This window comes from Paroedura picta, chromosome 6, assembly GCF_049243985.1.
Source record: "Paroedura picta isolate Pp20150507F chromosome 6, Ppicta_v3.0, whole genome shotgun sequence".
NCBI classification, from domain to species: domain Eukaryota; kingdom Metazoa; phylum Chordata; class Lepidosauria; order Squamata; family Gekkonidae; genus Paroedura; species Paroedura picta.
In genome coordinates this window covers 67522600-67542299 of record NC_135374.1, presented here as the reverse complement: position 1 = coordinate 67542299, position 19700 = coordinate 67522600, and the positions used below count along the sequence as shown (strand labels likewise).

General features: G+C 43.2%; 1 protein-coding gene across 5 annotated transcripts in view; it reads left to right on the top strand.

Annotated features, from left to right (window-relative positions):
* SYTL5 (synaptotagmin like 5) overlaps window positions 1-19700 on the top strand; it is a 107923-nt gene that overhangs the window by 23832 nt on the left and 64391 nt on the right. For 4 of the 5 annotated variants that reach the window (XM_077342919.1, XM_077342918.1, XM_077342920.1 and 1 more), the window contains exon 2: window positions 16096-16548. In XM_077342919.1, coding sequence (XP_077199034.1) covers window positions 16430-16548 — 119 coding nt within the window. In that variant the 5' untranslated portion in view covers window positions 16096-16429. Of the gene's footprint in view, window positions 1-12399; window positions 12486-16095; window positions 16549-19700 lie in introns of those variants that run through there. The other variant, XM_077342917.1, reaches the window with a different exon arrangement.

Genomic DNA, 19700 nt, shown 5'->3' with positions numbered 1-19700 from the left:
GATGTTCCATTATTAATCAAGGGAAGGTTGTTTTCCATATTTGTGTATAAATTAAATTTCGTTTCAGGATCTGTCTAAAAATTGGAAATATTTTCCACTGAATACTAATATAGAATTCTAACTGATAAGCAATCATAAAGAAGAGGGTGCATCTAACCATGTATGGACTTTGCAGTTTGGGCCACTGGTTAGTTTAAATCAAATCCAGAGTGGTGGGCAGATATACAATCTCTTACATTTACTCAGGTTAACAGGACTGGATACATTCCTGTTACTTGGAAGGATAAAGTTATATATTATATTACCTATGTATAAGAATGGTGACTGTTGTTATCCAGCAAATTATAGACTGATAAACCTTCTACAAGTTATAGGTAAGATGTATGCTAAATATCAATTAAATTCACTTTGCAGTTTACCACTTCTCCCTATGATTGCAGTACACCTTCAGGAACAACATCATGGCAAAATGGGAGTAGGAACTATTCGAAATTGCTGCTCCATCTTCTGAACCTTGAACTGTATGGATGAATACTCGCCAATACTAAAATGGTGGGTGGGCATGCAGATGCCATTTATGCATTTTTACATAAAGCTAATTTACCATGGGAAGATGCAAGTTTTTCAGACTCTAGGCCTCCTGGGCAAAGAAAATGGAGGTTGCACACTCATGAGCCAATCAAGAACAGATGGTCCAACGTACAAGTGTTCCATAAAATTAGAACAGCAACTGCTTCAAAACGAGGCCAGGAACTCTCTGAATGCACACAAGGTAGAAAACTGCAGAGTTAATTAAACATCTTAAATAGGACAGGGTCCTATTAAATAAAAGAGTAAGGCCCACCTGGGGAGGAGTTAGGGCGGGCCCTGTCCAGGATAAAAACTCAGAGGGCCCAATCAGGAGCCGCGAAGTGGCTCCTGATTGGGCCCTCCGAGTGTCCATCCAGGGCCAAGCAGCCAATGGGGAGGCGCGCAAAGTGCCTTCCTATTGGCCCCTCACCAGGACAGACCAAAATTCCATTCACCCAGCCCAGTCTGGCTGCCAGTCTGCTCCTGACCACCAAAGGGAGAGGAGGTCAGCAGGGCTGCCAAGGGGGATGAGAACACAGGATGCGCCAGCCCTTTTTGCCCCAAGGCTGTCCTAACTGTCATGTCCAACTGCAAATTGCCTCAGAACCCTGACAGAGCTGGCAGGAGGCTGCAGAGTGCTCCCCCACCCTCCCTTCAGGCCCGCTGCGAAGGAGCCTCTGACAGGCCCTGACTGAGGGAAGGAGGCCTTTCCAAGAGCAACGCAGGGGAGACTGAAGGCCTTCCTTTTGAGGGGGGGACTTTCCCCTTCTGCCAAACAGTTGCCTGACAGGGAGGCCACAAACAAGCCCCTTCTCATTTAAAATACTGCTCTGGCCGGGGGTTAGACATAGCCAAGCCATGTGTCTTTCTTCTTTGCAACTCTCTGCAGATTTGAGGCCACTGCACAACGTTATTCTGCAGAGGAAGCTGGCTCTTTTGTCTCCTGTTTCATCTGCACAACAACCCTGTGCAGTAGGCCTCAAGTCTTTCAATTCAACAACAACCTGTGTGGGAAGCCTTAAATGTTTCTTTTCTACTACAACCCTGTCCAAAGTAGCCCTTTCTGCCTGGGGAGCTGATCTTTATACTCTGCAGGTGAGCTGTAATTCCAGGAGCTCTCCAGGCCACACCTGTAGGTTGGCTACCCCTGGGTTGGAAATATTCCTGGAGGTTTGGAGGTGGGACTTCAAAATCGTACAATGCCTCAGAGTCCAGCCTTCAAAGGAGCCATTTTTGCCTGCAGTTGGGAGGGAGTGGTGCAGGGGTGTCCCTCCTGGCCTATGGGTTATGGCCAGCCCTTATCAGCAACTGTTTGTATTCTGGGGCGCAGACAGGCAGACCAGCATCAGTCCTGTGAGTCTGGAAAGCGCAGGAAGATCTAAATAAATATTTACAGCCTGAAACTAAATAGAGAACAAGTCAATGTCTGGAGAAACATAGTAACTGAAATAGTAACTGGCAAATAACCTTGGCCTGGCAAATAAAACAGTATAAAAAACCTTACTAAGGTCAAGACTGCTGCGCACAGACAGTCTTCCTCTTAGGGTTGCCAACTTCCCTGTGAGGCTCACTACCCCACCTCCCTCATGGGGAGTCTGCTATGGGGAGAGAAGGGGAAGACGATTGGAAAATGCTTTGAGACACCTGAGGCCTGCTGGGTCACTGCGGCCCATTCCCAGTTCTCTCAGATCTCTCACAACCCTACATACCTCACAGGTTGACTATTGTGGAGAGACAAATGGAAAAGGTGTTTGTAAACCGCTTTGAGACTCCTTTGGGTAGTAAGCAATAGGGTACAAAAATCCGTTCTTCTAAGGAGCAACCATGAAAGAAGCATGTGGGCACATAACATTTTACCAACCGTGAAAATATGGGAGACAGAAGGAACTGGGTGGACACCTGTGTACTGTGACTACCCTATGTGTATTAGGGCAGAGGGGCATTTCGGTGAATGTGGCCTAATTCACACAAGAAGGGAAATGACGCAGAACTGGGGGGAATTGGTTGCCATGTAATCTTCCCCTAAGAAGAATCTCCAGTCTGATTTTCCCTTCACATATCTGAAGACATGGCTCTGGAAAGCTCATCTGTAACCACTATGCCACGATTCCCAAAGGTCAGTCCTCTCCCACAATCAGCAAACATTCCACACCACAGGTTCTTGACACCCATATCTCCACACCCATGGCCTCATTTGCCACCATGCCACCACAACCTCCCACACAACACACATGACAACCCCATGCCCTTACAGACTGGACAACTCCTCCCCTTCCTCTTCCCACTGCCAAGCTCTAGCGCCCATTGTATTCTTGGAGACAACGGGCTTTGCCCCTAGTATGCAAATAATCTAAAGCAGCAAATAATGCCAGCAAGGATTTGTATTCAGAAAGTCCGTCAGTTTTCTTGCAAAATGGTCATTAGAACTGACAACACTATGAAAGAGAGTTGTCCTGGAAACAAGGAGTTGCAGACTTTGGTTTCAGAATTAATAATCAGCAAATAATTACAAGGACTGGAAAGCTTCTTGAGCAAAATGAAGTGTAATATCTTAGTATTAACATTACACTCTAGAGACTATTTCAGTATGGCTCTCCCTATGAAATCTACTGATGCTTCTCATTGCCATGGATCTTATTGGTTATTGTTTTATTTTAACAACTAAAAGAGCAATTTATTATGCAGTATTTATGCTCATAATAATGATTGCTGTTGATAAACCATCATAGCACATGGGGGACGTCGTACCATGGGATAAAAAGAAACAAATGTTCACATTACGGTTAGCTTTCTCCTGCACTTTTATTAAATATTTCATGTATTTCTGTTTCTAATATGTTATGTATATTTTATAAACAGTGGACCAGCTAATTTTTATTTTATTTATTATATAGTTATATACCACCCTCTCCTGAGGCTCGGGGCAGTATACATGGAATGGAGAAAGACAGTACAGATAACATGATAAATTGAACAATAACAATAAAATAATAAAGATAGAACAATATAATAATGGAACAAACATGGTAATAACATGCATTTAACTGTAACATACTGACGGCCCTGTGGGATGGGCATATTGGTGGTGGTTTTTTGTGGGAGGGGGCTCAGGGGCCAAAGGAAGGTGATTGAATTCAGGTCAACCTCAACCAAATGTCTGGCGGAAGAACTCCCTTTTGCAGGCCCTGCAGAATACACCTAGAATATCAAAATAGACAGATGGCCAGTTGCAATTATTTTTGATGCATACTAGTATTGGTGTAGTGGTTAGGAGTGCGGACTTCTAATCTGGCATGCCGGGCTTGATTCTGCACTTCCCCACATGCAACCAGCTGGGTGACCTTGGGCCGTCATGGCACTGATAAAACGGTTCTGACCGAGCAGTGATATCAGCGCTCTCTCAGCCTCACCCACCCCACAGGGTGTCTGTTGTAGGGAGAGGAATGGGAAGGTGACTGTAAGCTGCTTTGAGCCTCCTTCGGGTAAGGAAAAGTGGCATATAAGAACCAACTCTTCTTCTTCTTCTTCTGTTGGAAAAGTAATATATAAATGGACTTTGAGGGCCTTTCCGCACAAGGACCAATGTTGCCAATTGGTCCCACAAAGCAGAAACGCTATTTTTAAAAGTGCAATCTCGGCGTTATGCATACCTGCTTTTTTAGTGGAATTCAGTAGCGTTTCATTCATTTCCCATAGGTTTCCGGTCTCACAAAAATCGCTAGACAGGAAGCGATTTTTTCTGTGCTTTGTCCCACCCCTGGCCGTCAATCAAACATATAGCCGATGGGCGGCTGTTATCAGGCCCCGGGAAAGCCCCTTTCCCTTTAAGAACAGGTTTTAAAAAACACACACACACATGTTGCAACGAATATGCCTTGATTCGTTGCAGTGGAGAGACCCATCTAGCTGGCAGCTGGTGTGTGAGCTGGAGATTCATCGTTACCACGCTCCCCCAAGTGAAAAGAAAAATCCCCCCCGAACGGGCGTGATTTTCGGCCAAAAATAAAGGGAGCTTGCAAATGGGGCTGTATTGTGGGACTTAGGGAAGCTTTAAAGTACTTCTGTGGAGGGACTGTAGCCAGAGAAGCCTCGCTGGGTGAATGAAGGCTCGCTGGTTCGTTGCTTTCTGCTTGCTCCGAGAAAAAAAAATGGCGATTGCTTCTCCGGAAGTTCGGAGGAGAGAGCCAGGGGGAGGGACTTTTCTGGAACCGCAACAATGGGAACGCACAGGTCTTTTTTGCTACTGTTGCAGATTGTTTGCAAGAGTGTAGCTCTTTTCGGAGGGTGAATCCACTTTTCCCGATTTCCCTTTAAGCGCTACAACGAATCGCTTTTTGCGGGACTGTTTCAGGAGTGTGGCAGATTGTGTGTGACGTTTTGCAGAACTGCAAATTAGTAGAGTTTACAATTTGCAAGCCTTCTGCAACATTAAAGTTGTGCGGAATGGCCCTGAGTCTTGCTGCAAGTTTCGTATCGCTGTGTTCATAGCCCAGATAATAAATAGGAGGTTTTTGAATCATCAGCTGGAGGTTCAGTTATTACATAATCCCCAAGGCCCAGTGTTTGACACCAATATTTATTGAATTTTTGTTTAGCTGAACCAGAACTGCGTCTTTGATGAGTATAAGTCTAATGAAAATTGTATGACTGACTCTCCCATGCCATTTGACAGTGAAAATTATATCAACATGTCTTGATGAGGATTTGGGGGGAGGTATGGAATAAAATATGTGGAAGTGATCTATCTGCTTATTTCCTAATAAACCAAGCTGATATTTGATACAAAATTAACTTTTGAGACTGCTAAACCATTTCCGAGTGGAACCATTGCACAGAACTTAAATTGTAACAGAGTCTCTGCTGAAATGTAGTTGTAAACTAGGAATGTACTGCCAATAATGAAACACGAGCTTATGTTTAAAAAAACACAGTTTAGTTTGTCACAAATGTTGCTGGCAAGATGATAAGCTTGAATTTACTCATGTTTTAAGGCTTTACTGTAGAGGCTGGTTAAAATCACAGATGTGTTTGTTTCTCAGCAGCAACTAAAACCATGTTCTTCATTCATTTGATTGTGATCAAATGAATTTTGCAGACTACCATGAGATCTGTTTCTCTGCATTGAAATCTTTGGTGTTACAGAGCCATGCTTTATTAAATGAACAGGTAGAACAAACAGTAAACCTTATCCTTTTTCTGTTAGCTACATTATATAATAATGTAGTTATTGAGGGAATTAAGCTACAGTGCACTTTGCTCACTTGGCTTCCACAATTTACTTTAATGGGATTAACCTAAATGAAATCTAAGTGCTTTATTGTGTTACTGTTATTCTTTATAAAGTACCATTGGCATACACGATGTTACAGAAATATGGGAAGGCTGAGGACAGGACAGTCTATCACTATCTCTCCCTCCTTCCAGTTTCTCCAATAGCTATCACTGCACTAGCCATCATTATTGTTACAATGTATAATAGAGAGCTAAGAAATTCTTGGTTAAGAAGGATTGCCAAATCTGCACTGGGAAATTCCTGGAGAAAGCTGAGTTGTGGATAGGAATTACCCAAGCATAGTATAATGCTGTAAAGTTTACCCTCTGAAGCAACAATTTCCTCTCGATGAACTGATCTCTGTTATCTGGAGATCAGTTGTAATTTGAGAGCTCCAGGCCCTACCTGGAGGTTGGCAGCCCCATGAAGAGGAATACGGGAAAATATATTTCTGTTCTGGCAGCACACTTCTGGTTTAGGAGGGCCTACTTCCCCTGCTCTTCTTCACTGTCTCTGTACAAGCATGCTATGGGTTTAATACCTATGCATACCCTCACTATGAAATTGGCTAGAGCTAAGATTTTGAGTGTCATCTTCATTCACCCCAAGAGTACTAACATGCATGCACATAATCCTCGAGTGTGCAGTTTTCAAAGATCCCCAGTGTAAATTTTTATTAGACCCTTATGCAGCCTAGGAACCATGTTAGCAAGGAATCAATGATTAAATGTTTACTAAGGGACACTGTCCCTGAAACCACTTTGTTCAAAATTCCTTGGAGAAATTTTCAAGATTAAATCTAAAGTTTCTTAAATTGTTCCTTTTTATGTACATATTCTTATACATTTTATCTAGTGTGATTATCTTACACTTTATCTTACTCTTTATGTGACCGGTTCTTATTGACACTGTTTACTGTGCTTATTAATGGCTGCTGTATGTAACCCTATTGAGTGTACCTTTTGACTGATATGCCAATAAAAGTTGGATTGATTGAGACAAACATCTATACCTAATGCTCCACACCCTACACAGGTTTTTTTCTTCCAGTCACTCCTGCACACACTCCTCCCAATACATAAATTGGTAGTTGTGTTGTTCCACCAGACAGTATATATCTCCAAGCTCCACACATGCTTAGAATTCAGAGACCATGCCTTCTTTCTCTGTTCTCTTGTCTGTTGTAGCAATTCCTTTAGTAGCTTTCTTCTTCTCAGATCACTGGAACTAACCAAATTCTGTTAATTTTACATATTCCATCTCCCCCCCAGCCTTTTGAGAGTGATGAGTGCCTGTCAAAAGTGCTTGCAGTGTGGGGAAAAATGGTTTTGGCAGATGGCTGTGATCTTTGCCTTTTCTGTTTGGGTTAAGAGGTTGAGTCTCGTACTTACAAGAAATTAATAAAATGTAGTTTTTTCTACTGTATAGCAATCCTTTTTGAGCTGGTTTTATTGGCTTCACAGCACGCCTCAGTCTGTTTTGATATTGTTTTCCACCAGACTGGTATATTTGATATTTACCAAGCTAATACTGCTGATGATTTCATATGCTCTGGGTACTGGATCTTTCGCTTCAAAGCAATACTTGAACTAGGAATCCAATTCTTTGAACTGGGGAAAAAAATCTCCTTTAGAACCTAGGGAGGAGGAGGAGGAAGAAGAAGTAGTAGTAATAGTAGTCCAAAAAGCTTTAGGAAGATGTGATTCAGCAGCTCCTGGTCCCACTGCATGCTCACTACTGCTAAAGGCAAGAGGAAAGAGACACTGGAGCATATATTACCTTAGGTATCAATTCCAACTCTGCTGCAGCTGCTGCTAGAGATTCAGCACCATATTTCAGTACCCAGTATGTTCTTTGCAGAAGAGTTCAGTTCCTGAGTATTTACCTTGCGTGCTCATTCTCAAAAGAGAAATTGCAAGGTGTTTCCCATGAGAGCACGGGTCTTGTCTCAGCTATAGGACCTCATATGACCCTGATGATTGATCACCAAGGTTGATTTTCTTCTCTGTCTAGGTACCTAATGCCCAGAGTTTGTGGTAATGGTAAACCATGTGCTTAAAAGGATCTTTCCCTATCAGCATCTGATGGTGAGTGGGAGATTACAGGAAAAACAAAAAAGAACAAAAACCCAACTTGAAAATCAAGCCAGAAACTTGAAGATTGAGCAAACAAAATTGTTTTGAAAAACTGCAACTCTTTATTACCTAGTGTGCTTAATTAGGATTAAAAGCTGCATACAAGAATATCATTAAAACTTAAATCCAGGTTTACAGCAACTGAGAAAATGTTGCATGCCCAATTCCAAAGGATCACTGAATACCTGGATCTTTGGCTTGAATAGGAGAACACATTCTGGGAACTTATCTTTAGCCTAGGACACAATGATGTTTCTTAGCTACTATACTTGATGAATATGAGCTCCATAATTTATGAGAATTGGTTTACATCCATTATTTGGGGCTTCACTTATGTGACTCATATACTGCTCCCAGACCTTAAAAGATAATTTATGTTGGAATACTGTTTGTGTGTGTACAATATAATTGTGACCACTGAAGAGCACAGGCTGAAAATGCATTGCGTCTTTTGATGTAAAATGGGTAACCAATTACTGTGATCCTTTTATTTATATTTATTTAAATTAAATTTCTGTACTGTCCCTCTCAATACATCCAGCTTGGGGCAGTTCGCACAATTCAAAACACAAAATAGTAAATAATATAAAACAGTTTAAAAGCAGTTAAAACCACTCCAAACACACATCAGCTATTAATCTTTGTTTCTGCATCTCCTTGTCCTATTCATGGTTGGGGTAATTCTTAGGGGGGGGACCTGTTCAGATGGTACGGTTCAGTCATTTACTGGCTGCAACAAAAGCCTGGCAGTAGAGTTCCTTTAGGGGCCGAAGCTCTTCCGGGGAAGTTCTTTTAGGGCCTGCAGCTCTTCTGGGAGCTCATTCCATCAGGTAGGGACTAGGACTCAAAAGGCCCTGGCCCTGATTGAGACCAGATATACTTCTCTAGGCCAGGGATCACCATCTGGTTCATATTTTTCTGAGCCAAGTACTCTTTGGGGCAGGGGTAGTCAACCTGTGGTCCTCCAGATGTCCATGGATTACAATTCCCACGAGCCCCTGCCAGCAAACGCTGGCAGGGGCTCGTGGGAATTGTAGTCCATGGACATCTGGAGGACCACAGGTTGACTACCCCTGCTTTGGGGGATATAATCAGTTGGGCAGTAAATCTGGTGTGTCAGGCCCAGACTGTGGATGATCTTGAAGGTCAATACCAAAACCTTGAACTAGATCCAGAATTCAACTGGGAACCAGTGCAGTTGCCTAAGAATAGGCCAAATATGGGCCCTCCAAGGTGTTATTGCAAGGACCTATGCTGCAGCATTCTGGACCAGTTGAAATTTCTGGGTCAAGGACAAGGGTAGGCCTGCATTGGTTGCAATATCTTCTTGGTTGCTGTTAGAGGGAGATTATCACCAATTGTTTTGAATGGACAAGCCATATTGTACATTTTTGTACATAGGCCTACAAGTCAATTAAATGAAATCTTACCTACACTCCACCAGCCACAGCTGGTGCATTGGAGCAGAGCTAGGATTGTTACTTTGCCAGAGCTTTTGGTTCACTGACAGAGTTCACACCCTCATCTATTCGACAACCTTGTCCCTCATTTATCCCCACCATATGGCCCTCTAGGACTATTGATTCAAGGAGTGGTTTATCAGCTGTGCCAGATGTCAAACCCTTGGGACAAAAAACAGGAACCAATTTTGTCTCATAAAGTACCAAAAGACTTTATCACTCTGTTAATGAAGTTAGATGTATTTTAGGGAGATACAATTTTCTTCTAGTTGACTACTATTTATGACATATGGGACATAGTTATCTGAGGATATCACAATCAGACACTGAAATCTGTAAATGCGAGGCATGGTATGCTAGAAGAGATTGTGACTGGCTACTGATACTTCACAATGTTTGTATAAGAATGAGACTTTGTTGACATGTCATTCATTTCCTTCATTCAACTGAATTACCATTTCTGTCATGCCAAACAGTAAAAGCATCTAGAACACAGACCTATATTTGAGTGTGCTGAAGAATGAATGCAGGGTCTACCCGCCCAACTGTTAATAGGAAGGTATATGAGAACCAGACTGCCTATTACATTTATATCTATCAGAGGGAGACATAGAGGCATAGATAAAATGGAGACAAGATAAAATAAAACATTAAAGTGGGAACTTTTTTCTCCTGCATGAAATAGCCATGTGGATTGCAAAGCTGCATTGGAGATCCAGTGGCTAAAGAGCAGCAGACTCTGATCTAGAGAACTGGGTTTGATTCCCCACTCCTCCACATGCAGCCAGCTGAGTGACCTTAGGCCAGTCACAATTTTCTTAGAGCTTTTCTTGTACAGGTTTCTCAGCCCCACCTACCTCACAGGGTATCTTTTGTGGGGAGGAAGGGGAAAATGTTTGTACGTTGCTTTGGGACTCCTTTGGGTTAGGAAAAGCGGGGTATAAATACCTAGCTCCTCCTCTTTTTCTTTTTGAAAAATGACTCATAATGTCCCAGGGACTGTCTTGTATATAACTTTCTATGGAGAAAGTGCGAGGTGTGAAATGGCCCTTGGTAACTGATATTTTCCAGTTGTTTTTAAACCTTACTTCTGTTAGAACATCAGTAGTTTTAATATAATTCTTTAAATAATTGGACTGAAATGCTGTATAGACTATTTGTATTTTGATGGGTATGTGCTCCTGCTTCAAGGACTGGCTGCAGTTTTAGAGACTCTGCCTTTGATCAGTGTAACAGTAATCCTTTGAGTAAGCAAGAAGATTTTTGCCAAACCAGCTTGTGAGAAATCTGGCATCATTCCCAAAATTAAAAGATAGTTTTGAACTTCTGCTTTAATTTGAGCAATGAATATGTTTAAAATGCCCTCATACTGCTGTAGATTAACTGCTGATATTTAAAGGGATGAAAGTCAAACAAGAGGACGGCATTTGATTTTGTGGCTTTATTTGTGATACGTAATGTCTCTTAAACCATTTTACATTGAAAGTGCTGGTATCTAAGTTGCCCTTTAAAAATATCAAATAATATTGCCATCCTGATACTCTTGATAAGTTACAGTTGATTTTACCTGCCAACCTGATTGCCAGTGTGTGCTTATCATTTAACAGAGGTTGCTGTGAGCAACCTGAAACAATGGCCCAGAGTCCTTACTGTCTTAAATATGAATATTCTGATATAATTTTGTATAAATAAGGAAGTTTGTTTTAACTACCAAACTGGAATGCTTCCCCCCCTCCCAAGTATCCACATGATATCATGGTCTAAGCAAATGCCAGTTTCCCCTTTCCTCACTTTTGTTTCCCAGATCTGCTTTTCTCCGCTCTTTCGGGGAGTGTCATGGTCTAACTACATGAGAGCACTGTCTGGATAGGACACTGTGTACCAAACATCCTGCCTTCATTTGTGCCATGTTTCTTCCATCAGATACTTACTGGTGCCATTTTCCCCATCAGGGTAAAATAACAACAACAACAACAGCAACACTTTCTCCCTACACTGGTAATTGCTATAACACTCTAAGAAGTGCTGTTTTTTTTCAATCCCTAAAAAAGTACTCTGATGGTATATCAAGGCAGAAAGGCAGGGGAAATTGTGACTGATGGAGGATGTGAAAGCCCTGCTGAACTGTGGATGTCTGTGTATTTGCAGTGATAATGTACGAGAAACAGAGAATCACTGCAGCCTTGTAAAGAACTAACTACCAGACTATGCTTCTGGAATGTTCTGGACAATTCCTCTTTAAATTATCCTTTTTTAGTACTGTTAAATGTGTAGAGGGATTACCAGTAGAAATGCATGATTTTCACAATTGCATCCACTGTATCTCTAAGACAATAATGCTGGTATGTAAAAGTCAGGTGGGGCTGCATTACCAAACTGTTTGTATTATTCCTATAAGTAGTATGAAGACTGTATTTGTTGTTATTATAGTAGACACTTAGTACAGATCCTTTTTTGGGAGGAAATAAGGGTTACAAACCAGAAGATCAGGCCAATATTAAAGTATAAAGTACTTTCTAAAATTAGTCAGTATTTTCATGCTCTTTATGTAAAGCACTTTGGGTGCTTTGAAACTGGAAAGATAATCTACACCGTTTAAATTTTGAATTACTTATTTATGAGCTATTGTCATGCAGAACTGATGTAGCAGTTGTGTGACTCCTCAGCATCACAAGAAAGTAGCTCCCCTTATCTTTGGCATTAAAAAGGCACCTTCCTGCAAGTTAGCATCAGGTACAGTGACTCTAATATGATTATTGTAAGCAGTGAGTAATTCTTAAAAGATTAGCATGTAACCCTTAACTTTGCCAAAGATGACTTGCCCACTTTCCTTAGAAAATTCGATTGGCTGGTGCTACTGGTATTTCCTGAAACATTGATAACTGGCTGTTGGTGGTAAATGTTGCATCACACTGCAGGGTGTGTGCACTGTGCAAACAGATTCTTGATGGACAAACAGCTGGTTTTTCTGGTTTGTACAGAGCCTGCTGTAGCAGTGCTCTCCATGCTGGCTAGCAGGAGAACTTCAGCCATTGTACACTGAACATGGTAAGACTTACATGCTTAATATGCCTGCTGAGCTTTTTAAAAATCATTTCTTCGTATCTTTCTGACCTGTAAAATAAAAGATAGAAACAAGTTTTTTTAAAAAAATGCTTATCTTAAATGCAGCATTCTTTATGAAAGTTATGATTATTCTTCTTTTCTTCCTGATGTAAATGTCCATGGCATTGTATTAACATGTTTCCATGTGGCATCAGCATAAAGTAGGGCATTACAGTGGGGAAATTGGCTTATTTAAAATGTTTAATCTGTAACAGCTTGTGCTGTTAAATAATTGAGCAAAGTGGTGGTGGAGAAGAGGTGGGGACTGTTCAAACTTCAGGCCAATTGAGACGTGCACAGTGCGTCCCAATTGGCTCAAAGTCCGGACAGTCACTGCCCCCAACAGCCCAGCCAGGGGCAATATGGTGCAATTGCTGCCAGTCTGCCCCTGACCGCCGCTGGGAGAGGAGGTCAGTAGGGCTGCCAGGTGGGGAACAGAGGCTTGGACAGGCTGCGCCAGTCCTTTTCACCCCAGGCCTGTCCTAACTGTCATGTCCAACAACTTCCCTCACTTTGCCTCAGTCTGCTGACGGAGCTGACAAGTGTCTAGTAAGTGCGCTCCCGCCCTGCTCCCTTGAAGCCTACTGTGAAGTAGCCTCTAATGAAGTAGCCTAACTGAGGCAAGGGAGGCGTTTCCGAGAGCAACACAGAGGAGTCTGTGGGGGTACACGTGCTTTGCTTTTGATGGAGGGAAGCTTTCCCCTTCTGCCAAACAGTTGGCTGACAGGAAGGCCACAGTAAAGCCCCTTCTCACTCACTGCTGGAGCCAAGCCATGTGTATTTCTTCTTCGTGACTCTCTGCATATTTGAGGCCTACTGCATAGGGTTGTTGTGCAAACGAAACTGGATGCTGTTGTGGAGGTTCTTTTGTCTCCTGTCTCATCTGCACAACAACCCTGTACAGTAGGCCTCAAGTGTTTCAATTCCACAACAACCTGCGTGGGAGGCCTTAAATGCTTCTTCTCCATAACAACCCTGTCCAAACTCCAAAGCAGCCCTTTCTGCCTGGAGAGCTGATCTTTATAGTCTGTAATGAGCTGCAATTCCAGGAGCTCTCCAGGCCCCAACTGGAAGTTGGTTACCCCTGGGTTGGAAATATTCTTGGAGGCTGGGAGGTGGGACTTCAAAATGGTAGAATGTCTCAGAGTCCAGCCTCCAAAGTAGCCATTTTTGCCTGCAGAGCTGATCATTATAATCTAGAGATGAGCGGCAATCTAGAGATGATGATAGAGGCTTGTAGACTGTATTGGGGTGGAGTGGTGTGGGTGTGTCCCTCCTGAGCTATGAGCTTTGGCCAGCCCTTACCAGCAAGTGTTTGGGCATTTCTGTGCATTATTAAAAACAGCGTTAAGCCAGCTGAGTGGTATAACGCAACATCTAATTGCGCCTCTTGACCCCTCCTCACCTTTTTTTGCTGTGTTGTTCTTCTCTGCCACCATTTCACACTTCTCCCCCTCCACAAGTGTTTCTGGAAATAACAGAAGAGAGCAACGTGATTTATATCAACTGCCCTGAGCCTCTGGGGAGGGCGGTATATAAATATAATAAATAAATAAATATGCAACTCTCTTCTGCCTGTCAATCAAGCCAGGCAGCTAATCCCCTTTCTCCATGCTTTAAAGGGCCAGCAATGCCCACTAGGGTTGTGCACAGTGGCATCCAAAATAGCCGTTCCAGGACAATGCAGCCAGCACTGCACCGCGGGGGGGGCAGGCATGGGTGCTGATGCGCCGGTTGGTGTGCAGGCGCAGAACGGCCACTTCGGACACTGCCATGCACAACCCTACACACTAAGTTAAAAAAAAATCAATAGTTATGCGTTGAAATGCCTATGCATCTATTATAGATGCATAGTGCTTCTTTATTGCTACCGCTTATGGAATCACGAGTCTTTCTTCTTTTCAAAATAAATCTGATCATTCCTGATTTGGTGGGGGAAGCTTAGACCATTTATGCACTGGAGGTTTCATGCCAGTCTGCATGCTGGAGTTTTAGTCGTGTTAGGTGAACCTACCCCTTCCTGCATGCGGCTGCACTTCCCTCTCCCCCCTCCTCCCACAAAAAGAAGCTTGCAGCCTGGATGGGTGGGGAGAGGGAGCCGTGGCCTGGTGCCAGAGCCTTCGCGGCCCGACACCGGGTCGTGGCCCAGTGGTTGTGGACCACCGCTATAAACCTCATCAAAGGAGACACTGTAACCCCAATGACCCTCCTGAGAGACATCTTTCCTGCACTGATCCATCAGTGAGGTTTAAAACTTTTGGCTCCAGTCCATTTTGAGAAGTACTTTCCTCTCTATCTTCGCACGTTTGGAATATAAATATAGCCCAGTATTATGTTCCAGCTGGTGAATCCCATCTTAATACTGGGCTCCAGAAACTAGTGAAAACCCATATTGGGGGGAATGTGTGTGTGATTCTGCACTGGCTCAGTCGTCTGAATGAAGATAACTTTGAAGACCCTGCTGTGCTTTCCCACACTGCTTTCGCATTCTACATTCCCTTCCTCCAACAAACCTCACGGGATTCCAGTTGTCAGAACAGGCCCATCGATTTTTCGTGTACCCCATTTCCATTTTCATTCCCTTTAGATTAATAATATTTGTTTAGGTTAGGATTTAGTAGAAGTTTGAATATGTAAAACAATTGATTTAGTGTATCTGTGTGAGCTTCCAACTTCGTATTGAATCTGCTAATTCCTATGCTATTATTGTCTTTCTTAATAAATTCTTAACTTTAAGCCCATGCAAAGTCATTTCTACAAATTTGCACAACCATAAGAGGTGTTAGATCAGATCTTGGACTCCAGCATACACTTGTCAAAGATCAGTTTTTGGAGTGCAATAATTAGCATGACTGTATGCTCTGAAAATGGTGAAGCAATTGGATGACTGTTTTGCTATGAATCAAATCTAATCCAGTTTGGTGTAATGGTTAAAAGTGGTAGCTTCTACACTGGAGAGTCAGGTTTGATTCCCCACTCCTCCACATGTAGTCACAGCTGGGTGACCTTGGTCTAATCACCGTACAGTTAGAGTTGTTCTTGCAGAGCAGTTCTGCCAGGGCTCTGTAATCCCCACTAACTTCACAGAGTGTCTGTTGTAGGGAGAGGAAGGGAAGGTTATTGTAAACTGATTTGAGACTCCTTCACAGAGTGAAAAACTTTTCTTCTTCTATTGGAAAGTGAACTTGGCATGTAGCCAGAACTGGTTCTTAATTTTGTGATGGATTGTATACATACACTATATGTCAGTTTTTAGTTAATTCAGCATCAAATACCTTAACTCGCAGAAGTGAGAACTGGCCCATGCAAAATATGGTCCATGCAAAATTCTTTATACTATGTCTGCTGGACATAAACTGAGCTTCTTTAATTTTAGAAGGAAATATGTCAGTCTGTGATATTAAGTGTCATAAGTATCCAACATAAAAACTGCCAACATGTACCTGGTTACATTTTTTCCCCTTTGCTTTCTACAAATCCTCATGCCACCACTTGATTTATGCTGCTTAATCAAAGTGCTGTTCATGACAAAATATTTTGTTTTTATTTTCAGGCAGCAAGACTAAAAATAACAAGATTTTTGAAAGCTCCCTGGTTTGTCTACCCCAAAGGATTAACTCAAGAATGATCTGTGAATGAAGACCAGCATGTTCAGGAATTCCTATCAAGCTGCAATGGACACTCGGAAGAGAGTAAAATTACTTGATTCCTTTATGAGGATGAAGCAGAGACTCTTCTGATAAAGACAAAGTATTTGGCTTAAATGCACGAATTAGGTCCTCTCAGGTGATCTGCTCATATCTGTCTCTCCTTTGGGAAGATGTGCCTTTGAGTTCCACATCACGTGTTCCACTCCCCCACATTATAAAATAATCCAACTGAAGAAAATGTCTAAAAATGTGGAGATAATCAATTTGACATTTTTATTGGAACATGAAAAGGATATTATATTGGGGGTTCTGAAGAGAGATGAGTACTTGAAAAAAATTGAAGATAAGAGAATCAGGTAATTAAAAGATTTCTTTGCTGTTTTCATAATTTTAGTTTGGGGTATTGACTTTTAATTTTGAAAGAATTATATCCTGCTTTGAACCACTGTAGATCACAGGGCCAAGCTGACTGCTATTTCAACACTTGACAAAGCACAAGGTGGGGAAACAGGATTGTCTGTCCTATCAGACCATTGCCTTCATAGTATTTTTAAATGGCCAAATTCAGCTCTAAAATGGTGTTGGCAACCACACGTTCAACCCATGGATCTAGTTCGGCATTTAGAGAACACTCCTTCTCAGGCCTTCTCAGAATCCTATTTAGGTCTGTTCAGTGGGGATCTTTATTTCACAATAACCTGAATGGTGGATTGGGCTAAAAGATTTTTAAAAAGATTTTTCATCATAATAGCTATGTCCCTAGGGTGGAAAATCTCTGATATAAATATAACATAATTATTTGATCATCAGTAAGAAGAAGCTCCAATCCTGGGAATTCAGTATCTTGGTGTTCATCTTCTGTCTTCTGTGAATGCCCACATCGGGGACAGTACATGCTTAGGCCTTTAAGATAGTAACCTCTAGCTTTGTAGGACTAGATAAGGAGCCTCTCCTCCTCAGCACATGCTTAGAGTGCTTCCCACTGTAACTGTATCAAGGAAGAGAGGCAACATTTCCTTCCGTTCATCTTTAGCCACTGAGAGGAACAATTCTAGCTTTGCTCTCTTCTTTAAATGTTTTTTTTAGTGGATCTTGACTAAAATAATCTTCTTTGGGTGAGTTTGATCTCCTCCTTTTCTCCTCCTCTACCATGGCCCAAAATCTTTACTTAAGTAGTGCAAGTAACATGGCATGAAAATTGTGGAAAACAAAAAGAAGAAAGTATCCTGACCTAAACCTAAGTCAAGAACTTAAAAAGGTCAAAATAAGGGAAATGAACTAAAGTCTCTGTAGGGTATAACACAGTTTTAAAATTTAGTACTCATATTTATAGAAGTTAAAAACCCCAAGCTTATAGCACAGTCTCAACAAAATCAGTGCATACATGCACACATTCCCTCCATTCTGCCCCAGTGTGAGCTCTCTCTGTAGTATGTGCTTTGTGCCTCAGGGGGGCTTGGCAGTATGGAAGGACACAGCACAATTTCAGTGGTAAGCATTCTGAGCATACATCAAGGGGAAGGGGTATCCTATCTACTAAGAAGCTAGAAATTTCATTCTGTTGGCAGACTGGTGTGTGCACAGTCCCCAGTATGCACAGAAGTCAACTTGACAAACAATAGTTACAGGTAAGTACAACCCTGTTTTGGTAACTGAAGAGTTCACAGGCAGCCATGAGTTGAAATTGACTGTTAGTTCCCTTTTACTTTTTTCTTTACTTTTACTTTTTGTTTTGTTACTTTAACGTTATAGCAGATGGCTGCCTTTCCAATACTTACTTCACTGTACAGATCTTATTCTTGGGGAATTTTAAGGCACAACATTTTCTAATTATTGCTAGCTAACTCACCATTACAGTTGAAGTTATTAGCAAGTCTACCCTGGTGACTCATGGATCAAATTGCTGTAGGCAAGATGATTGCCTTGTTTTTAATATTTGATGGGGGCATGTTGCTTAATCATTATGCTCCATTTAAAATGGTTTAGCTTATTAACCACCTTAGTGCAGTTTATGTAGGATAAAGTACAGTAGCTATGTTTATGTTCTCCCTTCCCCCACCCCTTCTTTTTATTATCAAAAGCTTTGTTAAAGAAAACAGGTGACTAGTAAGTAATATTAGGTGGTAAAATTGACAAGGCCTAAATGAAATCACGATGTTTTCCGCCAATCTGGCAATATAACAAGATGGTTGCTATACAAACAACAAAGTAACACAATACGAATGATAGATCCACAGCTTATGGCTGTGCCTACGGCCAGGAATTTGGGGGTGATCTTTGATGCCTCCTTGTTTATGGAGGCATCAAAGATCATGAAGGTAGCCCACATGGCGTTTTACCATCTTTGCCAAGCTAGGCTACTAGTGGCTTACCTGTCACCTACCTGTTGAGGGTAGACCAGGAAGATCAGGTCCCAACCTATATAGGCCTCTGCAGAGCCCTGTAGAGACACAGCCTTTGGTCAGCTGAGCAGAGGCACCTCTCCCAAGGATGATGGTGGATATTGGGGACCGGTGTCCCCTGGTGTTATAGGTTGGGGTAGGGGGAGTGTTATAAATTACTAGATTGCAAGCCCATTTTAAACAGGAATAAAATGGGTGCTAGGAAGGCGACGGAGTTGTCGCGGGTGGCTGTATAGCTTGGTGGCGGGTGGCTGCATACCCGAGGCCGTGGATGGGGCGGCCTGAAACCCTCCCCCATCGGCTGGCAGCTTGGCCAGGTCTCCCCCCAGCGTGGGCCTTACCTCAGCGATGTCAGGGCAGGGGGGAAACATTGTTGGGCCTGGTGTTCATCAGGAGGGAGTCGAGGGGCTCGTTGTTCATCGAGCGGAGGCAGCGTTGTGGCGGCCGGGTCTCTAGCCGCCAGCCGGTCCTGGCAGAAGCACTGGTGGTGCGGTCGCGGTGACCATTGTGGGCGGGTCGGCCGGTGCTGGGGCGGCAGCGTGCGGTAGGTGCTGGAGCCTGGCTGGGGTGGCGGGGCGGGCGAAGCTGCTGGCGGCAGGGCCGTGGCTGGCATCAGGGCCACTGGGGCGGGGGAAAGCGGTGGTGGCTGGCCCACAGCAGCGTGTGTCAGTGGAGGGTGAGGCGTGGCGGGTGAAAAGAAGCGGCGTGGGCTGCTGGAGGCAGCAGCAGGTCCTTGAGGGTGCGCGGGCATGCCGAAGCTGCCGGTCTCATTGGCGAGTGGGGAGAAGCCGCGTGGTGTGTTGGCGAGGCGGGCTGCTTGCGGCTAGAGCCAGCACCGGCGAGGCGGGCTGCTTGCGGCTGTAGGCGGCGCCGGGTCCTCCTGGAGATGCGTCCATGTCGGTGGCAAGTGGTGAAATGGCGGATCTGGGCGGTCAGTGCAGGGCGGGCCAAGTGGCCAATAGGGAGGCGCACTACGTGCGCCTCCTAATTGGCCACTTGGCCTTCGAGTGGCACTCGGAGGGGTCCAATCAGGAGCCTGATTGGACCCCTCCGAGTTTTTATCCCAGACGGGTAAACCGCCCTAACTCCTCCCCACCAGGGCTTAC